The sequence below is a fragment of the Malurus melanocephalus genome, unplaced genomic scaffold (genome assembly GCF_030028575.1).
Source record: "Malurus melanocephalus ecotype Western Australia unplaced genomic scaffold, MMel_1.1 scaffold_56, whole genome shotgun sequence".
NCBI lineage: Eukaryota > Metazoa > Chordata > Aves > Passeriformes > Maluridae > Malurus > Malurus melanocephalus.
Genome location: NW_026623288.1, coordinates 2,887,333 through 2,907,961, shown reverse-complemented (window position 1 = coordinate 2,907,961; position 20,629 = coordinate 2,887,333). Strand labels below are relative to the sequence as shown.

General features: G+C 42.0%; 1 protein-coding gene across 1 annotated transcript in view; it reads left to right on the top strand.

Moving 5' to 3' along the window:
* COL4A6 (collagen type IV alpha 6 chain) overlaps window positions 1–20,629 on the top strand; it is a 111,590-nt gene that overhangs the window by 70,548 nt on the left and 20,413 nt on the right. The window contains exons 4-21 of the mRNA XM_057365681.1: window positions 944–1,078; window positions 2,203–2,247; window positions 7,447–7,563; window positions 8,315–8,383; window positions 8,636–8,671; window positions 9,085–9,147; window positions 9,760–9,795; window positions 9,935–9,976; window positions 10,814–10,906; window positions 11,922–11,975; window positions 13,358–13,417; window positions 13,879–13,923; window positions 14,921–14,974; window positions 16,252–16,321; window positions 17,031–17,141; window positions 17,954–18,103; window positions 19,460–19,564; window positions 20,443–20,603. Of these exons, the coding sequence (XP_057221664.1) occupies window positions 944–1,078; window positions 2,203–2,247; window positions 7,447–7,563; window positions 8,315–8,383; window positions 8,636–8,671; window positions 9,085–9,147; window positions 9,760–9,795; window positions 9,935–9,976; window positions 10,814–10,906; window positions 11,922–11,975; window positions 13,358–13,417; window positions 13,879–13,923; window positions 14,921–14,974; window positions 16,252–16,321; window positions 17,031–17,141; window positions 17,954–18,103; window positions 19,460–19,564; window positions 20,443–20,603 (1,446 nt within the window). The remainder of the gene's footprint in view (window positions 1–943; window positions 1,079–2,202; window positions 2,248–7,446; window positions 7,564–8,314; window positions 8,384–8,635; window positions 8,672–9,084; window positions 9,148–9,759; window positions 9,796–9,934; window positions 9,977–10,813; window positions 10,907–11,921; window positions 11,976–13,357; window positions 13,418–13,878; window positions 13,924–14,920; window positions 14,975–16,251; window positions 16,322–17,030; window positions 17,142–17,953; window positions 18,104–19,459; window positions 19,565–20,442; window positions 20,604–20,629) is intronic.

Sequence of the window (20,629 nt, the reverse complement as noted above, 5' to 3'; positions counted from 1 at the left end):
CCCGCTCCATCTGCCGGCAGCACCCCCGGGATCCCCCGGGACCCGCTCCATCTGCCGGCAGCACCCCCGGGATCCCCGCGGGACCCGCTCCATCTGCCGGCAGCACCCCCGGGATCCCCGCGGGGCCCGCTCCATCTGCCGGCAGCACCCCCGGGATCCCCCGGGACCCGCTCCATCTGCCGGCAGCGCCCGGCACTGCGCCGTGGAACCGCGCTGCTCCCGGCACTTAGGGCCGGCCAGCGAGATGGACACTGCTGTCCATACCTGGACACCGAGGTGATGGAGCGTGTCCAGACAAGGGCAGCAAAGCAGATAAAGGTCTGGAGCACAAGTGTGAGGAGAAGCGGCTGAGGGAGCTGGGAGTTTTTGGCCTGGAGAAAAAGAGGCTCATTGGGGGCCTTACCGCTTTCCACAACTCTCTGGAAGGAGGTTGTGCTGAGGTGGGGATCRGCGTCTTCTCCCGGGCAGCCAGTGATAGGACCAGAGGAAATGGCCTCAAGTTGTGCTAGGGGAGACTTAAGATGGAAATTAGGAAAAATTTCTTTGCTGCAAGAGTGGTTAAGAATTGGAACATAGCGGAGTCACCATGCCTGGAAGTGTTCAAAAAATGAACATATGTGGTACTTGGCAATATGGTTTAATGTGCATAGAGGTACTCAGTCAAAGGTTGGACTTGATGTTGGAGGAATTTTCYAGCATTAATGATTCAGCACATCATCACCAGCTGGGCGAGTATGGTGGTTGTCCTTCTGTACTCTGCACTGATGTGGCCACACCTCAAGCCCTGTGAGCAATCTCTTGGTCTGAGAATGGACAAGAAAAAACTTTAGGATTTCGTAGCTACTCAGAAAAGTATCAAATCACATTAAAAATAGAGTTGGAAAGAGTAATTACAGAGGAGTTTGTGAGCATGGTACATTGACCTGTTTTTATTGTATATTAGGGTCGACCAGGACCGATTGGGCTTCAAGGACCAATAGGAGCACCTGGATTTACTGGCCCAGAAGGTTTGCCAGGAGCAAAAGGTGAGAGAGGAGCAGTGGGCCCTCCTGGACCAGCTGGACAGAAAGGTGACAAGGTAGGCTCAACTGTGACTTCGCTGTCCCTACAGTWGTTTTATTGCCTTGTGTATACTTTTGACTAAATAAAGACAATATTAGCTATCTGTTCAGAGGTAAAAATACAATGACTATTCAACAGTATGTTTTAAAAATTATCTGCGTTTATTTTTGAATGAGAGTACAGATCCTAAAGCTGCTGAACAGTGTAGCCRTTCTTGTAGGTGAACCACAGCCAACTAAGTATTGCTATTGCGAGTAGTCTGTCACTTCATATGCTGTGGGGTATGTTGGTGTTATTCACACTCTATTCAGAGAGACATGGAGCTCGTTCCTGTGTAGAAGATCCTGAGCTGGTGTCTAGAAAAGCAAAAAGAATGGGTACTAAATGAATCTGCAATTCAATTTTGCACATACAATAAATGACATCATGTTAAATGGAGTAACCCATAAGATGTAGGTGCCAGTGAATGCAATGTGCAAGATTGGAAGCAATTTCTTTGCAYTGAAAAAGTCCATTTACTCCAGGACTGTTTCTATCCAAGAAATGATGCATATGCAGTGCCAACATGCCATAAGAKTCTCTTTTTCTTCATCCCTTGTGGGAGCAATATACTTTACCTTTCCAAAGCAAGAACAATTTAGGCTGGATATTCTGCTTACACATTCTGTTTTGCTACTATCCAGAGCAGAGCAAAAAAGTGTGGTAATTACTTGCAACTTGGGCAGTCTGAAGTTAATGCAGTGGTCTGCTTATCTCTGGGGGTCCTATCCAAGTGTAGGCAGGAAAATGCATAATTCCTGTTGAAACTCTAGGAAAGTCAAGGGTTAAGTTTATACTAGATTATTTATTTTCCTGGCATCTTGTTTTCTCCAGATGTGCAGTAGGAGATGATATTTTTACTTTAAATTGCCTGATTAAAACATTCCTGAAACACTTATTTGGCATCCAGTCAAGCTCAGATGCTCAGTTCCTATCTTCACTGACCCCTGTGGTCACAGAGAATCTGCGTGAGATAGTTTGTTCGTTTAGATTTTGAAAGCAGAGGTCCAAGACTGAAAGTGTTGCACTGAAAAATACCTCACAGGTAACTGAAATATGCGGACTGATGAAGTGAAATATAATGTGTACTCTTTTCTTCAGGGTCCAATGGGAGTTCCAGGATTTCAGGGCATCAACGGGATCCCAGTAAGTTTGCATATGTAAATATAAATCACCGGAATGTTAATCACAACCAAAAGCACCTGAAGATGATTAGATTGTAGTAGCATATGCATAGTATGCCTTGCAATTGCTTGTTTCTCTCTGGAGGGAAATGGCCATGTTTGTTAATCTACCTGGTGATTCCATGCTGTTTTGTAAGAGGTTTGGATCCTCTTATGGGATATAGGAAGTTGATACATATCAGAAAGTGAGCCTGAGTTACATGGGGATCCTTTGCATCATTGTCTCCTTCAATCATCTTTTGCTGTGATGAACATCATTGACATGAATGAAAGCAGTGATGAGGGCTGAGGCCCTCCAGATAATCCTTACTTCTCTTCTWGGTTCTAGTTCTGGTTTAGATCAGGTAACAGATAAGTAACTACTGTCCTTGACCATCARGAAATTTTTGTTTCCTTCATTCTTTAGAACTTTACATTCTAATGACAGTTTGCAAAAAATTATGTGCCTTGGCCTGCTTTCTTTTCCTTTTCCTTTCTCCAGTGATTTTTGCAAAGATCCTTCAGGAGACTCCTTCTGATATTAAAATTCTGTTTATTTTCTTGATGACATTTTTCCATCCTGTGTATCACTGTGCCTTAAGACTATGCTGATATTCTTTCTCATCTTCCCTGCTTTCTCAGCTGGCCAGGAGCTCCAACAGTTGAGCTGTGTTTTCTTACTTCCTATCAAAAACTGAATTGTGATAGATTGGCTGAAAATGCACAGTTGGCCTTGTTTGAGATGARCTTGTTTGATTCCAGTTCCTTCCTGGCCCTTGTCCTTCACTCCCCCTCTGCTCATCCTTGCCTGTTTTCTCTCCTGCTCTACTCCCTTGCTGCTTTTTTTTTTTTCTTTTACCACTAGCCAACTGTCTATGTCTGAAGAGAACAAGCTGTTCCCATAATACTTAATTTAATTGAACACACTGTGGGAACATGCTGTTCTCAGGGTTTTTTCAGATGAGGCTCTGGAGAAAGGGGATTCCCAACAATGAGGGAAGCAGAGATAGAGCAACAGCCATTGCCAGGTAGTTGGCATCGACAGGCATTCCAAGGAGAGAGCAGGGGAGGCAGATGAGTGCATTCAAAGCCTCCAGCACATGCAGATCTATGCTGCTTTGCACATTCTGCAGGTGGGTGAAAGAGGCAGATTTTGCTGGTCATGAACAGCAAAGTGCTGAACACTGTGGGTCTTCTGTGCCACAAGTGCAGGGCAGAAAAAGGGGAAAGGGAAACTAGTTCATACGGTTTACATTATAGGTGCTGAGATAAATGCTTCCATTGTAGGGTGAAAATAGCAACCATCACTGCTTGAGTAAATGTTTTTACTTTTGCTATTACGTTTCTGGGTAGGGAGTAACTTAAGTTTTTTGTGAAGTGTATACAAATGTTGGCACTTTACATGGATGTGTGAAATGCAGAGCGAAGGAGAGAGCAGTGGGTGTCTCTGATAGATGAGAGAAGTAAAAATATAATGCTATCTCTGCACATCTAAATATGAAGAGAGATGCTTTGTAGCATGCAGGTATGTTAATGTGGGCAGGTGTAGTTTACTCATGGCCATGGGCAAGGCCCTTATTCGAAGGGGAATCCCACTGTTGACCTTAAGGGAAGGTAGTATTCCACAGAGTTCCCTTGGGGAATGTTGGTGGCAARTAAATCATGTTGTTGCAGCTGGCCTGACTAATCCCTCTAACCTAATAAATACAGCAGCTACACRTGTTTATTGCTAGACTTTCATGTCGTGCTGTGGGAAAAACCCTCAAATCCTTAGACCTACTTGGGAAGTTTATTTTTTCCTATAGGACAATATTCAAGGGCACCTCTGGCAAAGGCTGGAACTGGAGCTGGGAGATGTATATAGCTTTTAATGAACTGTCCAAGGAGTTCTAGAAGGAAATACTTACATAAGTGAGCCCGTGCCATGAAAGCCAGAGCAATATGTAGAGGCAGTTTGTGACCTTACTAGAGTAAATGCAAGCACTTGGTGATGGCTGTAGAAAGGCCACTTGCTGTAGTAGCAACCCTTGAAACTGTTTATTCAATTAGTTTTGTATTCATCCTTAACTGTATTTGTTTCTCTGTTTTAAAATATTCATTGAGTTCTCCTGTTGGGATGGCCTTTGTGCTGTTTGATTTAGAAAAGGGGCCTCTTGGGATCAGAGTGTCAGTGCATGAGCAAGAGTCAGATAAAGGAGGGCCCAGATAACCAGTTCAAGTTTCCTTATCTGYCTCACACCAAATGTCTCCTTTTGTGAAAACAGGGAGCACAAGCATCTCTCCAGCCTGTGTTTTACCTCAGATCTGTAAACTAATCACTCTGACATGTATAAGTAAAGCCTGTGAAAGTCTTCTGCTTTAGTCAGTTGAGGTCTTGTGTTCAATTGGCACAGCTGCCAAAACAGGAATTAGAGGAGGTGAGAGCAATGAAACTATCAACCACCACTTTTTCAGGTCAAAACATCTCTTTAAATCAGTATTTTAAACCCCTGGGAAAAAGGTTCTTTTAAGGCAGGACTTAGCAACTCTCAAGGAAGTCAGTTSTGGGTGTTCAGCATCTCCTCAGGTAAGGGTTTTAAAACAAAATATTATGAACTCTGATTGCAGATCAGCTATAAAGCAAGAAATCCTGTGGGTTGTTTTCATAAAGCAAAAGAGACAATGTGTGTGCGTGTGCCTGTTTGTCAGTCTGTGTCATGCTTTGGCTCGGAACCACAGACATGGATGCCATGGGGTTAAGTGACAGGGCACAGATTTATTTAGCACACATAAGAAATGACTGCCATCAGCATACTCTGTGTCCTCTCTCTGTGAGCCCTACTCACATATTAACAGGATACCAAAGCCGTTTGGGCAACTTACAGGCTGTGTTGGTGTGAGAGTTAGGAGATCTCACCCCAAGCATTTCCCAGGACATGGCTCAGCCAGCAGCTGCCTGCCACGGGCTGGCTCTCAGCCAGCACTAAAGCTGGAGCAGCTTGGCTCCCTGTTGTCTCACTCTGGGGCAGATGTTGGCCCTTCCAGCTTCACTAAACCTTGCAGCTGGTCACCTTGTGCTGTAACCAGATACATGTGCACTTGTCCCACATAGCTCCTGCCTTTTATTGCTGCTGTAAACAAAGTGAAAGACCTGGTAGACATTGGCAGCTCTGCCTTCCCTCTGCAGTCACTGCTCATCCTGTCAGTGACTTGATACTCTTGGCTATGACATCCTTCATGGACTAAATTAATTAAATATTTCTATGAGACAAACGTAAGTGACAATAAATTGATGCTTCAGCCTACTCCTGTTGCTTTTCCAGGGCCTGACAAGTCCCTGCTTTCACACCACATGTGGGTATTTTGACAAACAGACTTTAAGCATCAGAGCAACTAATACTGTTACTGTTAAAGCAGTGGTCCCTGATGGTAATGCTTTGGGGTGACTTCATTCCATGCCTTGTTAAATCTCAAATTTATATTTGTCAGGGTGAACTACCTCAATCCTGTAGTTGAGACACACTTGACATTCATTCAGTTTGTACCTTGTTGACTGACAGAAAGCAGATCAGATCTCTCTCGATTTTGTTGGCACAAATCTCAATGCAGTTGCCAAATGAGCTGGACCAAAGACCTAATCTAACTGAAAATTAACCCCATTAAGAAACACAATGGTTATTTCTTTGCTGTGTTTGTTTCCTACTCTGCCAGCGCAGGAGGAGGTACGTGTTAGTAAGCAGCAGTGTCCAATAGCTCTCCTGGCAAGAGCTGAGACCAGTGATCAGCTTGAGTATTTAATAATTATGGCCTAAATTGCTCTGCATCCTTGAGAAAGGCTTTCTGCTACTGTGTGAACCCAGCTTCCCATCTATAAAATTAAGATTATAGCATCCCCGCATTTTTGCACGGGATTTAAAGATCCTTAGATAAAAGGCTTTACATTACTGCAAAGTTCTCATTGAATTTGGTCAGAGCAGATGCTGTTKGCTTGGACTGGGAAGGCCTTTAGTGTTGCAAATGTGTTTTATTTTAAGTGTCAGGCATGAAGGATTGTTAATGTTCTGCTTTATCTCCATTTTATCCATGTTTATTTTTTTACTTTCCTAATGTGAGTCATGACTTGCTTAGTGCCATATCTTAAAGATGAATCTTTGGGATCAAACGAAAGTACTTCAGGGATGAGTCAAGATCACTGTGTACACAGGGGAGAGAGAGATTTGTCAAGTTACTCATACTATCTCCCTAAGTTTAATTTTTCTTCTTGCCTTTAAACAATGTCATTGAGTGCCACAGGACTCATTTACAGGAAAAGCAACATRGAATAAGGAGCTGCTTGAAACCTGGGCAATGTGACTGACAGTTCTGCCTTCTACCCTCACGTACTCATATGGCACTGAAGAAAAAGTACCTAAAGTCTCCAACTTTGATCTCCTTTGCATTAGTACCATGTTGAGTAAACTCCAGTCAAATTACAAGAGCTATACCAGTGCAAAGGTGATGTGAAATCAGAATTAGGTACAATTGCATTTTGCTCTGCTTGATTAATAATTGACCATTACAAATACTTTTTTAAAAACGTTGTTAGCTTAATTGGATCTTTCTCTCAGTTGTTTTGCCTAAGGTCTTATGTTTAATATAACAAATAAAGCTGTTCTGCTTGAATGGCCTGATGCTGGAGCTTTAACATCTGTTGATCTATTAAAAGAAAGAATCCACACTGGAGAGGAAGAGAAGTCACTGAAACTCCAAGCAGATTGGAATTATAAATGCTCAGTATTGTTGAGTCTGCCTCTGCTCTTGCTCTCACATGAGCAACTTCCATTGCTGGTGTCAGGTGGACCCTGGCGTGCAGTTTGACACTGTTACATTCCATATGGCTCACACTGCTGGGGGATGARTATTGCCCTGGTGGGACCTACTCATGCACAAGTTATGTACTCCAGAAAACTGTCCCTTGGAGAAAAAGGTAATGGGATGAATGCAGCCAATGTTCTAGGATGAAACCTTTAGGGAGGATAAACAAAGCTGGCTGAAGAAGCTCATTCTGTTGCAGTCTGCCATACCCTGACCTTGGTTGGGAGTTACGCAATTCTTTTGGTTTGTGTTGCCATTTGGGAGGAAGGTATTGGTTTTCTGGGGACAACAGTATTACTAATAAAATAATKGATTCTGTCAGTCATTGTCTCTTTTTCCCTTTACACAGGGTCACCCTGGGCAGCCTGGACCTAGAGGTCTCCCTGGCATCGACGGCTGCAATGGAACCCTGGGGAGTCCTGGCATTTCTGGGCCAGATGGGTTTCCTGGCCTACCTGGACTGCCTGTACGTCCCAACTCAAATGTGCTGTTCTGTAGTCACTGAACCAGGATTTGCTTTTTGTGACATTAATGGAGAAGTAACTGCCAAGTACTTAGGAAGAGCCCAGATAACCCTAAGTTTATTAGCCTTGTTAGAGCTCAATTTTCTTATCCACTCTGAGGATAAAATGACRATCCTGTGGATAAAATCCCCTCCCTCACTGCTGCCGTCGCTAYTTTGGATGCAGCCAAGATGTGGGTGGCTTTCTGGGCTACAAATCCACTCTGACAGCTCAGTTTTTCATYCACAAGTGCCCCCACATCCTTCGCCAGGGCTGCTTTCAAACCACTCATTTCCCAGCCTGAATCCATGGTTGGAATTGCCCCAACTCAGTTGCAGGATCTTGCATTTGATGAGGTTTACATGGGCCCATCCCTCAAACCTGCCAAGGTCCCTCTAAATGGTGTTGGTGTCTACATGAACAGGGAAGTTATGCCATGTCAGACAGGTTCCAATAGGATCTAGGCTGTCAAAGGCCTAAAATAAAAGGGAAATCTACTACAAACAGGAAAATACCAGAGAAAATGTTTGCAGAATCTTGTTTTACTAAAGCTGCACAAAGTCACAAAGTCTTTAGTTCTCATAGCACAGCTTCTCTGACAAAGCAGCARTGGTACTTTTACAGTTTACTGGAGACAGTAGTTTGCCTTGTTCATTATGCTGATTAGAAATTCTTTTAGAACTAAAGCAGTGTATTTTTTTTTTTTTAAATCAGGGTCGTCCTGGCCCAAAAGGCCTTAAAGGAGAACCTGTTTTTGCTCAAGGCAGTCTTAAAGGAATGAAGGTAAGACTKGTCATCACACAGGAAAGAATGCAGTACAAGAAACTCTTGGATGTCCCACAAGTTGTAGGGCTGATACTGCAGGTTCGATTGCTAATAGTCACAGTTATGGAAGCACAGATTTCAAGATATTTTCCCATTTACACTTGATCTAATATTAACTAACAGCAAAAATTACTATTTATACAAACCTTGATGTTCCATATAGTTTGTTGCCATAATGTTGTGTAATTTTTACTCATTTATWATTTTTAGGGTGAAAATGGTCTTCCTGGATTGGATGGAGTTCCTGTAAGTTAYTTAMTATGGGAAATAATGATTTTAAAGAATATTAAGTAGGTACATTTTCAGGTATTGGTTCTTAAGGACCCATTTCAAATTAGTGGGAAGTGTATTTACATGTGTGATAGCAGTAGTGTGAACAATTCTAGCTTGGGAAGGGTATGTGTGSATTCACACTGTGGTAGAGGAAGTTGGATTTTTGCTATTACAAATTTCATTATTCCTTTTTCGAATCAAGCTCCCTTCTACCATTGAACTCTGTAACTTCGATTTTCAAAATACATCTAATCATATGATTAAATAGTTTTAACATTTAAATTGGCATACTTAACCAGGGGATATTACTTAATTACTTTCCTGAGATTGACTTTTGATGGGGTAAATGCTACGCAGTCTCTATTTGGCCTCTGTTCCTCTTATAGGGCCCAAAAGGGTTTCCTGGTCCAATAGGTCCTGCAGGCCCTATAGGATTACCAGGATTTCAGGTAAGACACCTCAGCTGTTGCACTTGTTAACAGAATAGTTCAAACTGTTGGCAGTTTTCCCTTCTTGTCTCTGCTTGTGTCATGACAATGAGMAAAAGTACCTGTGCATCTGGAAGGACGGAGCACAGCTGACTACCAGCATAGGGCTCTTGGTTTGGGGCAGTTTGATCKGATCACAGGAGCAAAGGCTCCTCTCTGGAGCATCAAACATGACCGAGGGCTGCAGCAGAGCTCTGCAAACACCTTGTTACACTGTTCTGAGCATTTCYTCATCTCAGGGCCTGGGGGAAAAGGCTGATCTCTGAGATTTGGAGTCTTTCTTGTCAGGTGCAATGTTAGAGTTGCTTTTTCCACATCTTACAAGAGAATTTCTAATGGGTAAAGGTAAAGGTAAAACCAAGCTGCATCTTTGTTTGGTTTAAGTTGAAGTTTTCTCTTAATTGTGGTGCCAAAGAGCTGTGCTGTTAGAGATGTGAAGACTCAAGAGCATTTGTCTTGCTTTTGCTTTGGAGGCAAGGAAGTTCAGGTACCACTGCAGATCCTAGCATTGCTCCAATTGTTTGCATCCTAATTAAGTCAGAGGAATAAAATCTTGATCTTGTTTATGTTTAGGGTCCAGTGGGTCCCCCTGGGCCACCAGGTCCAAAAGTAAGTACCTACCTTTCCTGTTTACTTTTTACACCTTAYTTTTGGGGGTTTAACAGTGCTGTGGACCTAGATGATAGTGATGGTGTTGTTGCTATTATTTTATTATTCATTCATTTATGGGTTTTTTTTTGTCTCCAAGGGTAACATGGGATTAGGCTTTCAAGGGGAGAAAGGAGAAAAGGTAAGGGAAACTTGTTCTGTTATGGAAAGAGCATAAAATATACTCTGGAGTTCCATGACAGCTTGATCTTCTAGAAAGTGGCTAAATTCTATCATTTTCTTCTTTTTCTTTTTTTCTCTTRGACTGACTGACAGTTCAAATACTAAAGAATCTTGCTGGTTCCTTTTCTGTTGGTACACTAAAAGGGATGGGAATGTTTTCTGGGTRAAGAGGAAGAAGGGGAAAATCTCAAGTCAGTGCAGTACTTTCATGGTTATCAAGAGATGAGATCCTTAGACGTCTTTTGAACCTCCACCTCTCAGTTTCTTTGGACCTCATCACCTCTTGTATTGAGTTATTCCACCGACTTAATTCTCCTTGGCTTTCATTCCATTCTTTGGGTCAGCTGGTGTGTAATTTATAGTCTCGCTATCCTAAATGGGTGTCCTGCAGTCTGTGTCAGAATGTACACAGGCATAATTAAGTCTGGGACTTAATTCTGTTGATGTTAAAATCAGTTCTCAGCATTCTACAATTCTAGTTGTTCCTTCTCTTCTTTCATGTTTCTCTCCAAGGTTTTTCTGGAAAGTTTTCCTGTTGATTCAAAACCTGAGCCTTTTTATTTTTTCTTTGTTGTGTTTTATGTCCACAAGCCTTTGGAAACAGATGCATTTTGTTCATCATGATTTTCCATCTGATCTTTTGACTCCCATGACCAAACTCCCATGCCAGCATTCAGACACACAGATTTGTATACATGAGATATAATTAAAGTGTTTTTTCTTCTGATTTGTAGGACACTTCCATAGAAAATCAGACATGGTCTGCTRTATTAATATCTTCCTCTTTTGTCAACAGGGTGATGTAGGGTTGCCGGGGCCTCCAGGTCCCCCACCATCSACTGGAATACTGGAATTCATGGGATTTCCAAAGGGGAAGCAAGGAGAAAAGGTCTGTAAATTCAGTTTACAAACCCTCTTCCTCTCCATGTTCTTTCATTCAAGAGTGAACAAAATTACTGAACAGTGTTATATTTCCAAATCAAAATAATTTTCTGTACCAGCTTATTCTGTCTAATGGTTATTGAATAAAAATATTCATAGCTCAGAGCATAGTGGACCGCTAGAGAATACAGACCTCAGAAGGAGAAATCTGGAAGCTATTTAGAGGTTTTCATCATTAATCCTAAAAATAAGTGAACTGTAGTTTGTTTTTGTTGGACCTGTGAAATTGTGTCAGCTGAAGCAAAAAAATCAATTTGGAAAAATAACTGCAATCTCCAGCTCTTTTCCTTGGTGYACACTACTCTAAAATAATCAGATTTTTTTTCATTTTCACTTTGTTATTACTGAGATGTGTATTTAGGTCATTGGTGGTTTTATGAAAGTCATGTGTACCTCGAGTTCAGTATTCTCTAGACATGTGAAATTTAGGCATACTGAATTAATCTGGGACTTACACAGGCTGGTTTGGGAGCCCGGTCTGAGTTTGCCTGAAGCCCTGTATAAAGGGGGAGAGACTTATACTTGGTGGGGTGACATTAGTGTGAGGGGAGGCTCAAATAAACCCCATTCCTTTGGGCACACTCTGGAGTTTGTAAGCAGAGTTGTGAGGACATTGCTGTCTCACTATATGTTATTTTGCTGCTTTTCATGAAGTGYTGTGCATGTTCCAGTTTCCTAGATGATGATATCAACTGCTTCTAGTTTGACTTGTAGCAGTTGGGGACAGTGGAGCAGCAGTTCCCAGGCAGTGGCATTTGAAGCTGTGGGAAGTGGCCAGAGGATGCACCAGCACAGTGCTGGGGGACCCTCGATGTGGCACATGGGGACACAAGCGCAGGGTGCTCGCTGGCAAACAGAGTACATGGCCTTACTTTAGGTGTCAGGAGCATGGTGGGGGTAGGGGAAAGTCTTGCTTTCACTGGCACAATGATTTATTGTGTTTGTCTCTTCCCCCTCGCCAGGGTGAGCCAGGTCCTCAAGGATTCCCCGGAGATCAAGGATTGCCTGGCATCCCGGTAAGGACAATGGATTGTTTTTAACAYGTGCCTAATGTGGGTTAGATGGTTCAACACCCTCTGAATAGCTCACAAGGTCTCTACAGGAGTTTCAAGGCATCAGAGAACTATGAAAATCTGATAAAAATGTTCACAAAACTTTGTGAAGAGTGTAACTGTAACCTGATAGTTTTTTGTGCTGTAGATACAAAGAAGATAATGCTGTCCTACTACAGACTGACAAAGCAGCCAAGATTTCAGTACCTGCAGCCTGCTGTTTGCAGAGACSTGCATGGAGCTCGACCTGTGGCATGGCCACTTGATGGCAGTGTTCCTTGTCCCATAGACATTTTTTTGAATCCCWTTTTTTTTTCTTTAATTATATCTAAACATCTATTTTGTTATTTTACTTTAAAGCTGCAAAGCACATGCAGATCTTTCTGTCTGCCCATATACATCCACCTAAAATGGGCTGTTTTACGTTAGTGGTCATCAACTCAGCATGGTGTAGCATCTTCTCTATATGCATTAAGAAAAACAATTTATCCCTGGGTTCCAGAGAGCTATTTCCCAGCTTAAAAMCTTTTGTAAACAGAGGTTGTTTCAATAAGTTTAGGGAGTAAATATTTTTGGGAACTTCTGACTAATAAGATAAATTGTTTGCCAGTTTCTTCAATGTACAGATGTTCTTAGGAGAAATACGTGCAAGAAAAACCTGTACATGAAGCACAGTTTGTTATTAGCCTTTCTGGACATGTTCCATTATGAGCATGTTTAACTTTATGCATCACAAGAGACCCATTGAAGCTGGTGAAATTGAACATATGTGCAAACTTAACCACAACCGTGAGATATTTTAAGATTGAAGCCTGAAAATTGCTTAACTACTGTAACTCATGCTGAAATTAAATCCTGGTGTTCTATCTCTGGTTTTGATACATCTTGCTGACTGGGCAAACCACCGAACATTTCCAAATGCTGAGCGTGAAAATGCTAGTTTTGAGTCATTCTTGAGCTTTAGGAGGGAAAAGCGTKCTCTGAGCATTCCCTTGAGCTGCTGCTGTTAAGAAATAAGAGTTGAAATAATTTCTCAATGTAGAATAGAATACAGAGCAGCATTGGCAGGTCTTTGCTGTCTATAACATGGTTTCACTCGCAGTTGCTACTGAAATATGTGCCATGGTTTMAATGGATGGAAGTCTTGGGGAATAAAAAGGTGCTGTGCTGCACATGCTGCCAAATCCGGTTGATTCAAGTTTTCTTTCCAGGACAAAGTAGTCCCAGTCAGTGCCCTTTGTCTCTCTGTTGTACTGTTTGTATTAATAAATGGGTTTGTGCTCACTTTACTTAGGGATGTGCTGTTCAATTCCAAACAGAGATTTAATGTTGACATTTTTCCTCAGGGCTTTGGARGTGTTGGAGAAAAAGGAGAGAAAGGTGTGCCTGGCTTGCCGGGTGGCAGGGTAGGTAATTACACAAGGTCCTTAAATRCCTGTTCTTTAACACATGAAGTGGCCCACAGAAACATTCCCTGCAGAGYTGTGCTCCCTCCTACTCAGCAGGATGACCAAGGTATTCTGTTCTGTGTGTGCAGAATAAATCCTTGGATGGAAGTCTTGACAGCACTAAGATTTATTGGTTTTATGCTTATGAAGTAACACCTAAGTTCCTAGTAAGCTGAGACACCGTGACTTCCTTATTTGAATTGCCAATTAGAAAAACAATGATTTAATAAGACAAGATTGCTTTTAGGAGTGATTTTGTTAAATTCTTTACATCRTGATTGTTAATAATTGAAAGATAAGAAAAACAGTGGTAACTTCTCCTTTTGAAAACTTAAACTTTTTATTCTTTGCTGCTGAGATATTTGAAGCCTGATCAAGCTGAGACAGAGCCTGTAAAAGTTAATTTGTTGCTGTTGTAGGGTCTTTTGGGACTGGATGGATCGGATGGAATTCCAGGGAGAAAGGTGAAATTTCTTTTATTTTTTACTGTACTTAGAGTTACAGGAGCCTTCTAACTGCTTCAGAGCTACTGACTTCCTTATCTARTGGCTCCAAGTTCTCTGATGGATAAATGCCATGTCTTTTTGACATGGTTAAGCTAAGCAGTATGTCCATGAAAAACTCAAGATCAGTTGAACTGTCTCTCAGTTAACCCTGTGTGTTCAGTCACTTTCTTCTRTATTTTGTTCAATGTATATTTTCTTCAAAATATAGTACAGGAGATGGTCTCTCCAGTATGATCGAATTCACATCTATAAGTTAAAATTATGTCATTAATAACAAGGCCTTTATGACAAGTTCCTCAGCAGTATTGTATGTGAGCTGTACTGGGGGCTGCAGCAGCCAAGACTTCAGAATCACAGGCAAGATTTAAAGTTCCCTTCTCCAGAGTTCAAGGAATATCCCATTTTGTCAGCAGTGATAGTGGGATTTGAAATCTATATTGGGCAAATTTGGATATGTTACCCAACAGAAACAGTAGATTTCCAGTCAGACAGCCAGAACAGGAATTTTGGTGTCCCTGGGAATGCTGCCAGGAAATGGGGAGCCATAGAGCTGCATCTTCCAGTGTTGCTTTAAATGTTTTGGCATCAATAATTTGTTAGAAGGGGGAAAGAGTAGAGGTAAAATATGTGGRACAAGGAAAASAATGTTCTAGACTCTTCATTCTGCATTTRTACAGTTCTGTRAGAATTCCTAGGTGTTCTYCTGATTTGCACACTCTCAGMCTACTCACAAGTTCTCACCATCTTCACAACACAAGGAGGCCTGAAGAAGATCTGGTATTTTGTGAGTGCTGAGAARTTGATGCCATCAGTTTTCTCTCAATTTATTTCCTCTTTAAGCAGGACAARGAATTGGGTTTGTGATTTAAGTCCAGGCTCTGCAGATGTTTCAGCTGAAAAATAATGCCACTTACTGTCTCACTGCATATCATTGTTCCCYTATGTGATTTTGCAGGGTCACCCAGGTGTTCCAGGCTTTCCAGGACTGGATGGAGTCGAAGGCATGAAGGTAACTTCTCACTAAAGTATTGTTTTTCTGAAGGTTTTTACATGAAAAATAAGTATCATTGCTCCAATCAAACCTCCTGTTTGCCCCTATATCACTGTAATTTTCTTTATGTTTCAGTTCCTCATTTACTTTATTGGTTAGTATAAAAATGAGTGGTTGCTGAGCCATGAATACTCAGGTATTTTAATACTTTTTCAATGTTCAGTCATGCAACTTCATGACTTAGAATTGTAGGTGTAGCTTTTCTGGTCTCTATCCTTACACCAATGGCGTATTTATTGGACTGTTGAGGCAAGATTAGRTGGAAGTGAGTGGATGTTAAGATAGTTGCCAAGGCTGTCTGAAGTCTTGGATCACAGATCTACAAGTATTGACGAGCCTGAGAACGTATTCCATTTCTTGTGCTGGAGATAGGTGCTGCATAGCAAACATTTTCTGGGTATCTTACAACTTGGGCAGTCAGACAGCTGGAAACTGAGTGGAAAATGATTGGATGGTAGTTTGCTGTCTGCCAAGATTGCAAACTTGTAAAATGCAAGTTCCAAAGGGATTTTTTGTGCAGAGCACATGGAAGTAGAAGTCTATGTACAGAGAAGTATTACTGGAAGAAGCAACAAAGTGTGCATTGCCTTGGCTCACTGAATGGTGTTTATATGATAAATATGATGGCAGTTTGGACAACAGCCAGATTTTGCACTTGTGATTTCAAAGAGAATCTGATACTCTTTGAGTACCAGTGAGAGGAAGGAATGACGCTGCAGTTTGTCACAACTTGCTTGTTCTGCCCGGATGATTTTATGAAGGAATTCATTTTCCAGTAAGCTTCTCTTACTGAAATTCAGTATTCCAGGCAACAGATAGGTGCAGTGATGAATGCTTTTAAAAATGAGATACCTCACAGCAGCTTTTACCACGAGRTGAGCAGATATTATCTACCTGATATTGGTCAGTGTGCTGACAGAAGTGTTCTCCAGCAGACATTGTATATACATGCCTGTGCTTCCTAGTGAGGGAACTGGAGCCCTTCAGAGGATAGCTGGGTAGCAGCAGCCATCTTATCTGAAGCAGCCATCAGGTTCATCAGACAGGAACGATCTAAGTCAGGACAGCAGATGATTATGAATAGCAGAACAAAGTGAATTYTTCAACAGGACAAAGAATGATGGTTAGTCAGTCAGTGACTGCAGACATTGGTACCACAATACAGTCTGTTTCCTGACAAGCAGCCTCCTCTCCATCACCCTTCTGAATGTGGCATGAATCTGTTTTCTTTACAGGGAGAATTAGGTGACATCGGTCCCCCAGGCCCTCCTGTCATTATTGACAGGGAAGGTGTAGTCATTTCAGGTACACATTTCCATTTTGTTTTGGAACTCATCTAAAGCATTTTTTCTGATTCATCTTTCTTTCTTACTATATTTTACCACTTTCTGACATTGTTTGTTGGGTTTAATCCATCCATTGTTATTTTTCTTTTAATTTCTGTATTGTTTGGATACACATGTATTTAGTCCTTTGTTTATAATTTCAGAATTTACTGAAAGCCTTTCATGCCCACATTGCAGAATGATGTATTTCAAGGCAGAATAAAATGTCTTTTCTGGAAGACTGACTATGTGTGAGCATGGCCAAGTGCTGTGCCTGCTCTGTAGATACACTGTAAATGGCTTCCTGGTGTTGCTTGGTAAAGGGTGCTCTGAATGTCATTTGTTGTCMAGTGTAGTAAGAATATTGTTGAGAAAATTAGTTTATTAGTGCCACAGCTGATTGAGGCCTGGATGGGAACAGTCTCTGAAGCCATAAAGGTAAGAGGACAAATGACATAGTCTCTCCTATTCTTTCTCCTTCACGTGTAGTCAAGTTTGAAACAGCCTCTGTAACYTCTGTAACTAGCTCAGGAGTTTTTCTCATTAGTATTGACTAAAAGGCTTCCTGCTCATGGCTTGACAGCCTTTGTTATCTCTGAGAYCAGTGGCCACTACAGCAGTTGAGTGAACAGTCTTTCAGCAGAAATTCTCATGAGACTTTCTTCCTTGTTTCTCTCTTTGTCTGACAGGTGCCCCGGGTGACCCGGGAACCCCAGGAACACCTGGTCCTCCAGGAGATGAAGGGATCAGTGGTTTACCAGGCCTTCCAGGAGCTCCAGGGTTTCCAGGCTTGGAGAGAGGTAAAGCAGCAGCCCCCAGTGCACTTGGCAGGTTTTTTGCTGAGGGTCTTGCAGAGATGTCTCAGGGTAGTGGCCTGGAGATATTGGAATTATTGGGGCAGGCCTCTCCCTGCTCCTTCAGCTGGCTGGTTTGCAGGCTGCTGAATGAGGAACAGGAGGCAGGGATGACACTTAGGGAGCCAATTGTGTTGACTTGGATGGGAGAAGAATTAGTGCCACGATTATTACAGCACAAGTGAGTTTTCACATGTGACTGGTGTAGAAGTCTACACTGGAGGCTGTTGTTTGATTTCCATTTTGAATGAGCTGATTGGCAGAATCTTTCCTGCATTTTAAATTATAATGAATGTTTTTGAAAATTGTTTGATGACTTTTTATGTTTGCAATAAAGAACTAACAGATTGGCTTGATAAATTCACAGGGCTTACAACCTATTTGTCCCATCAAAGATCTCACTCAAAAGTTTCTGTTTCACTTGAATGTCATCTGGGGAGATCTGGCCTGCAGTGATACAGAGACAAGGAACTACTAAGAAAATGAGAAAATAAAAACTCCTCAGTCTTGCATAGTTAATTGTCTGATTAATCAGTGAGACTTAAATGCAGCCCTGTGAAGTTTTTTGGATGACCAAAGGAGTGTGTAAATGGAAGCCAGTTGGTGCCTCCAGTTAGTCCATTTTTTTGGTGTACAATTATMAATTGTTCTGTGCTAACATGATTGCAGTTCAAGGCACAACAGTAATTATCTTAACATTACAAATRCTTCAATGTGTTTGCTGCTGGAGAGCTTCTCATTGTGTCATTGTTCTCTAGATGGAATGGGCCCTGGAGGGTCTCCAGGTATTCCAGGAGTGAAGGGTGAAGTGGGAGAACCAGGAAGAGCGACAATTGGATTGCCAGGCCCTCCCGGCAGAGGAGGTTTACCGGGTCTGCCAGGAGCACCAGGATTGCCTGGCTCACTGCGTATGTAGATATTTTACATCTGTTTTTGTATTGGATTCAGAGTGAAACAGGACAAATAATCATTTATATCTTTAGTTCKTTGCCAGCAAGGTTTATTCATCTGTTAATTGTAAATGTTTGACTGACGCCTCATGATTGTAACTCAGAAACTTAAATATATATATCAGCAGACAATCCTATGAAGTAATACGATAGAGCTAATTGTTGTTAAGAGCAGTGTCCTGAGAGACTGAAGAAARGGTTGTATAGACACAATTTATGACACAAAGGACTTTGAAGTTCTAGGCTAGTCTCCTGTTGGCTTCAGTAAAGAATAGAGCATGACCTTATGAAAATCTGAGGTAAATGTCTGCCCTGTGAGCAGGTGGTTTGGGCACCAGTCAGATACGATGCCTGAAGAGGTTTCCAGACCTGAGGAAATGGGATTTTGTTTTTACAAGCTCATTTGTATGRATGTCCTGATTAGATTATTTGTTCATTGTTTTGTTTTCCTCAGAAATTGAGTATTACATGATCAGGGTTGATTTTACAAAACTTTGAGTTTTTACCATTCTGCCATAAGCTGGTTTATTTTTGAGAGCCAACTTTTCAGAGCAGGGGATGGAGCCAGTGAGCAGGGTCTGATAAAATTATTTTCTATGGAGAAGAAATACATGATCTCTTGTCAGTAACTGTGTGCTAGTCAAATGTGGCTCACTGTATGCTAGTCAAATGTGGCTCATTTCTCTGCAGAGTCTGTAAAGCTCCTGTAGCTGTGTTTAGCTGATGGCTGCAGTTTGTTTCCATGGAGCATCAGACGGTGCTGGTCAGCACTCCATCTTACTGCTGTCACAGAGGGGAAGGGTTTTCAGACAGTGTCGTTTTAGATTATGTTTGATCATGTTCTGCTGCTGTCTCCATCAGCTTATGTTTCATTCTATTCAGCATATAAAGAGATAGAAAACAATCCTGCAGTCATGAAGTGAGGGACAGGGAAAGTCCCCTTAACCCCTCTACCCTTTAGTATCTTTCCTGAGCTGCAGCCACTGAATGAAAGTCATTTGCCCTTCTTTACACTACCTGTCCACAGTTTGGTGAGTTCTTTGGTCAACTGGTAAATCCATGAAAATGTGCAGTGGTAGAGGAACAAGACTCTGTTGCATCCACACAGTGAGAGCTTTTGCTTTCCTGTGTGAGGAGGTAGAAACAAACGTGCCAGAGAACTGCAGCCCCTGGTACCAACCAAGTTCCATCTCCTCGTGTTACATCCACAGCTGCTGTTTCATCCAGTGCCATTGCATCACTGATGTTGTAAGTCAGTAACRAGCTGGAAATCAGCTTTCTCACAGCTTTTCCTTGCCTTTTTTCTGCATATAGGCCCTTCAGTCTCCCCAGGAACAATCCTGAATGGAAGGATTGGGGCCCCGGGGGAACCTGGGCARAGAGGGCTGCCAGGAGCTTTGGGTCCAAAGGGCTACAAAGGTAATTGACTCTTRTTTTGGGAGAACTTTTCAGCAGTCATTGGGCTGAAAGATATTTATGCATGKCTAATATCCTAAGGGATGAGTTGTAAGTGTCTTCATGACAAATCACAGGAGGGGTTGAAGGAGCCAACAGCCTTTGCAATTTAGAGASAGCTGTGCCCAGCACTGCCAGTAAAATCCTATTTTTACCTCTTACTCTGCTCAGGCAAATAAGCTGATAAACATCTCATACCCAGAAAATTAGCTAAGTAAGTTATATTTACAAGCCATGAGACTTAGAAATAAAATCTTGTTCACTGCTTTTTACATTACAGTCTGTAACTGGCAGAAAAACTTAATTTTGTTCTCTTCTGTGCTAAAAATCGTGAGCATTTGGTTCTTAGTGTGTGACAGAACCCAGCAGTAAAAGCTGGGATGATGCAGACATCACTGTGCTTGGTGCCTGTTTGGATCCATGGCCAGTTACAATTCAGGGGGTCATTGTAACCTGAAAGATTCAGCTGGGGGTCACTGTAACCTGCTGTGAGTGGGAGCATGGATTTGTTTTCTCTGATAACTATCTCTTAAAATATGCACAAGACCTCCCTGAAACTCTCCTAAACCCATCTGTTTAGGAAAGTTTAAACTTTTGGGAAAAAGCCTAGAAGTGCTTAGGTTCATGCTGCACATGGTTATTTGGTGATGGGCATTGCATAGAAATTAAACTGGAGAAAAMCTGAACTCCACTTGCTTGGCACTCACATCACCTAAGCAGAAGAGGCATAAAATCAAATCACATGAGAATTGCTTCATCTTAATTGAATCAAATCTGCTTTTGGAACTGAACGGGGTCTTTATTCAAATGTGACTGAGTTTGGACTATTGACTATTTTCCAGGAGAGCCAGGTGATTGTGCTTGTGATGGAGGAGTTACAAGAGCTGGTCTAAAAGGCATCTCAGGTCCCCCAGGTCCCTCAGGAATCCCTGGTGTGCCTGGGGCCAAGGGTGTTGGTGGAGACCCAGGTTCTGTGGGTGCACCAGGACTGCGAGGCCCTCCGGTAAGGCAGGAAGAGTTTATGTTGGT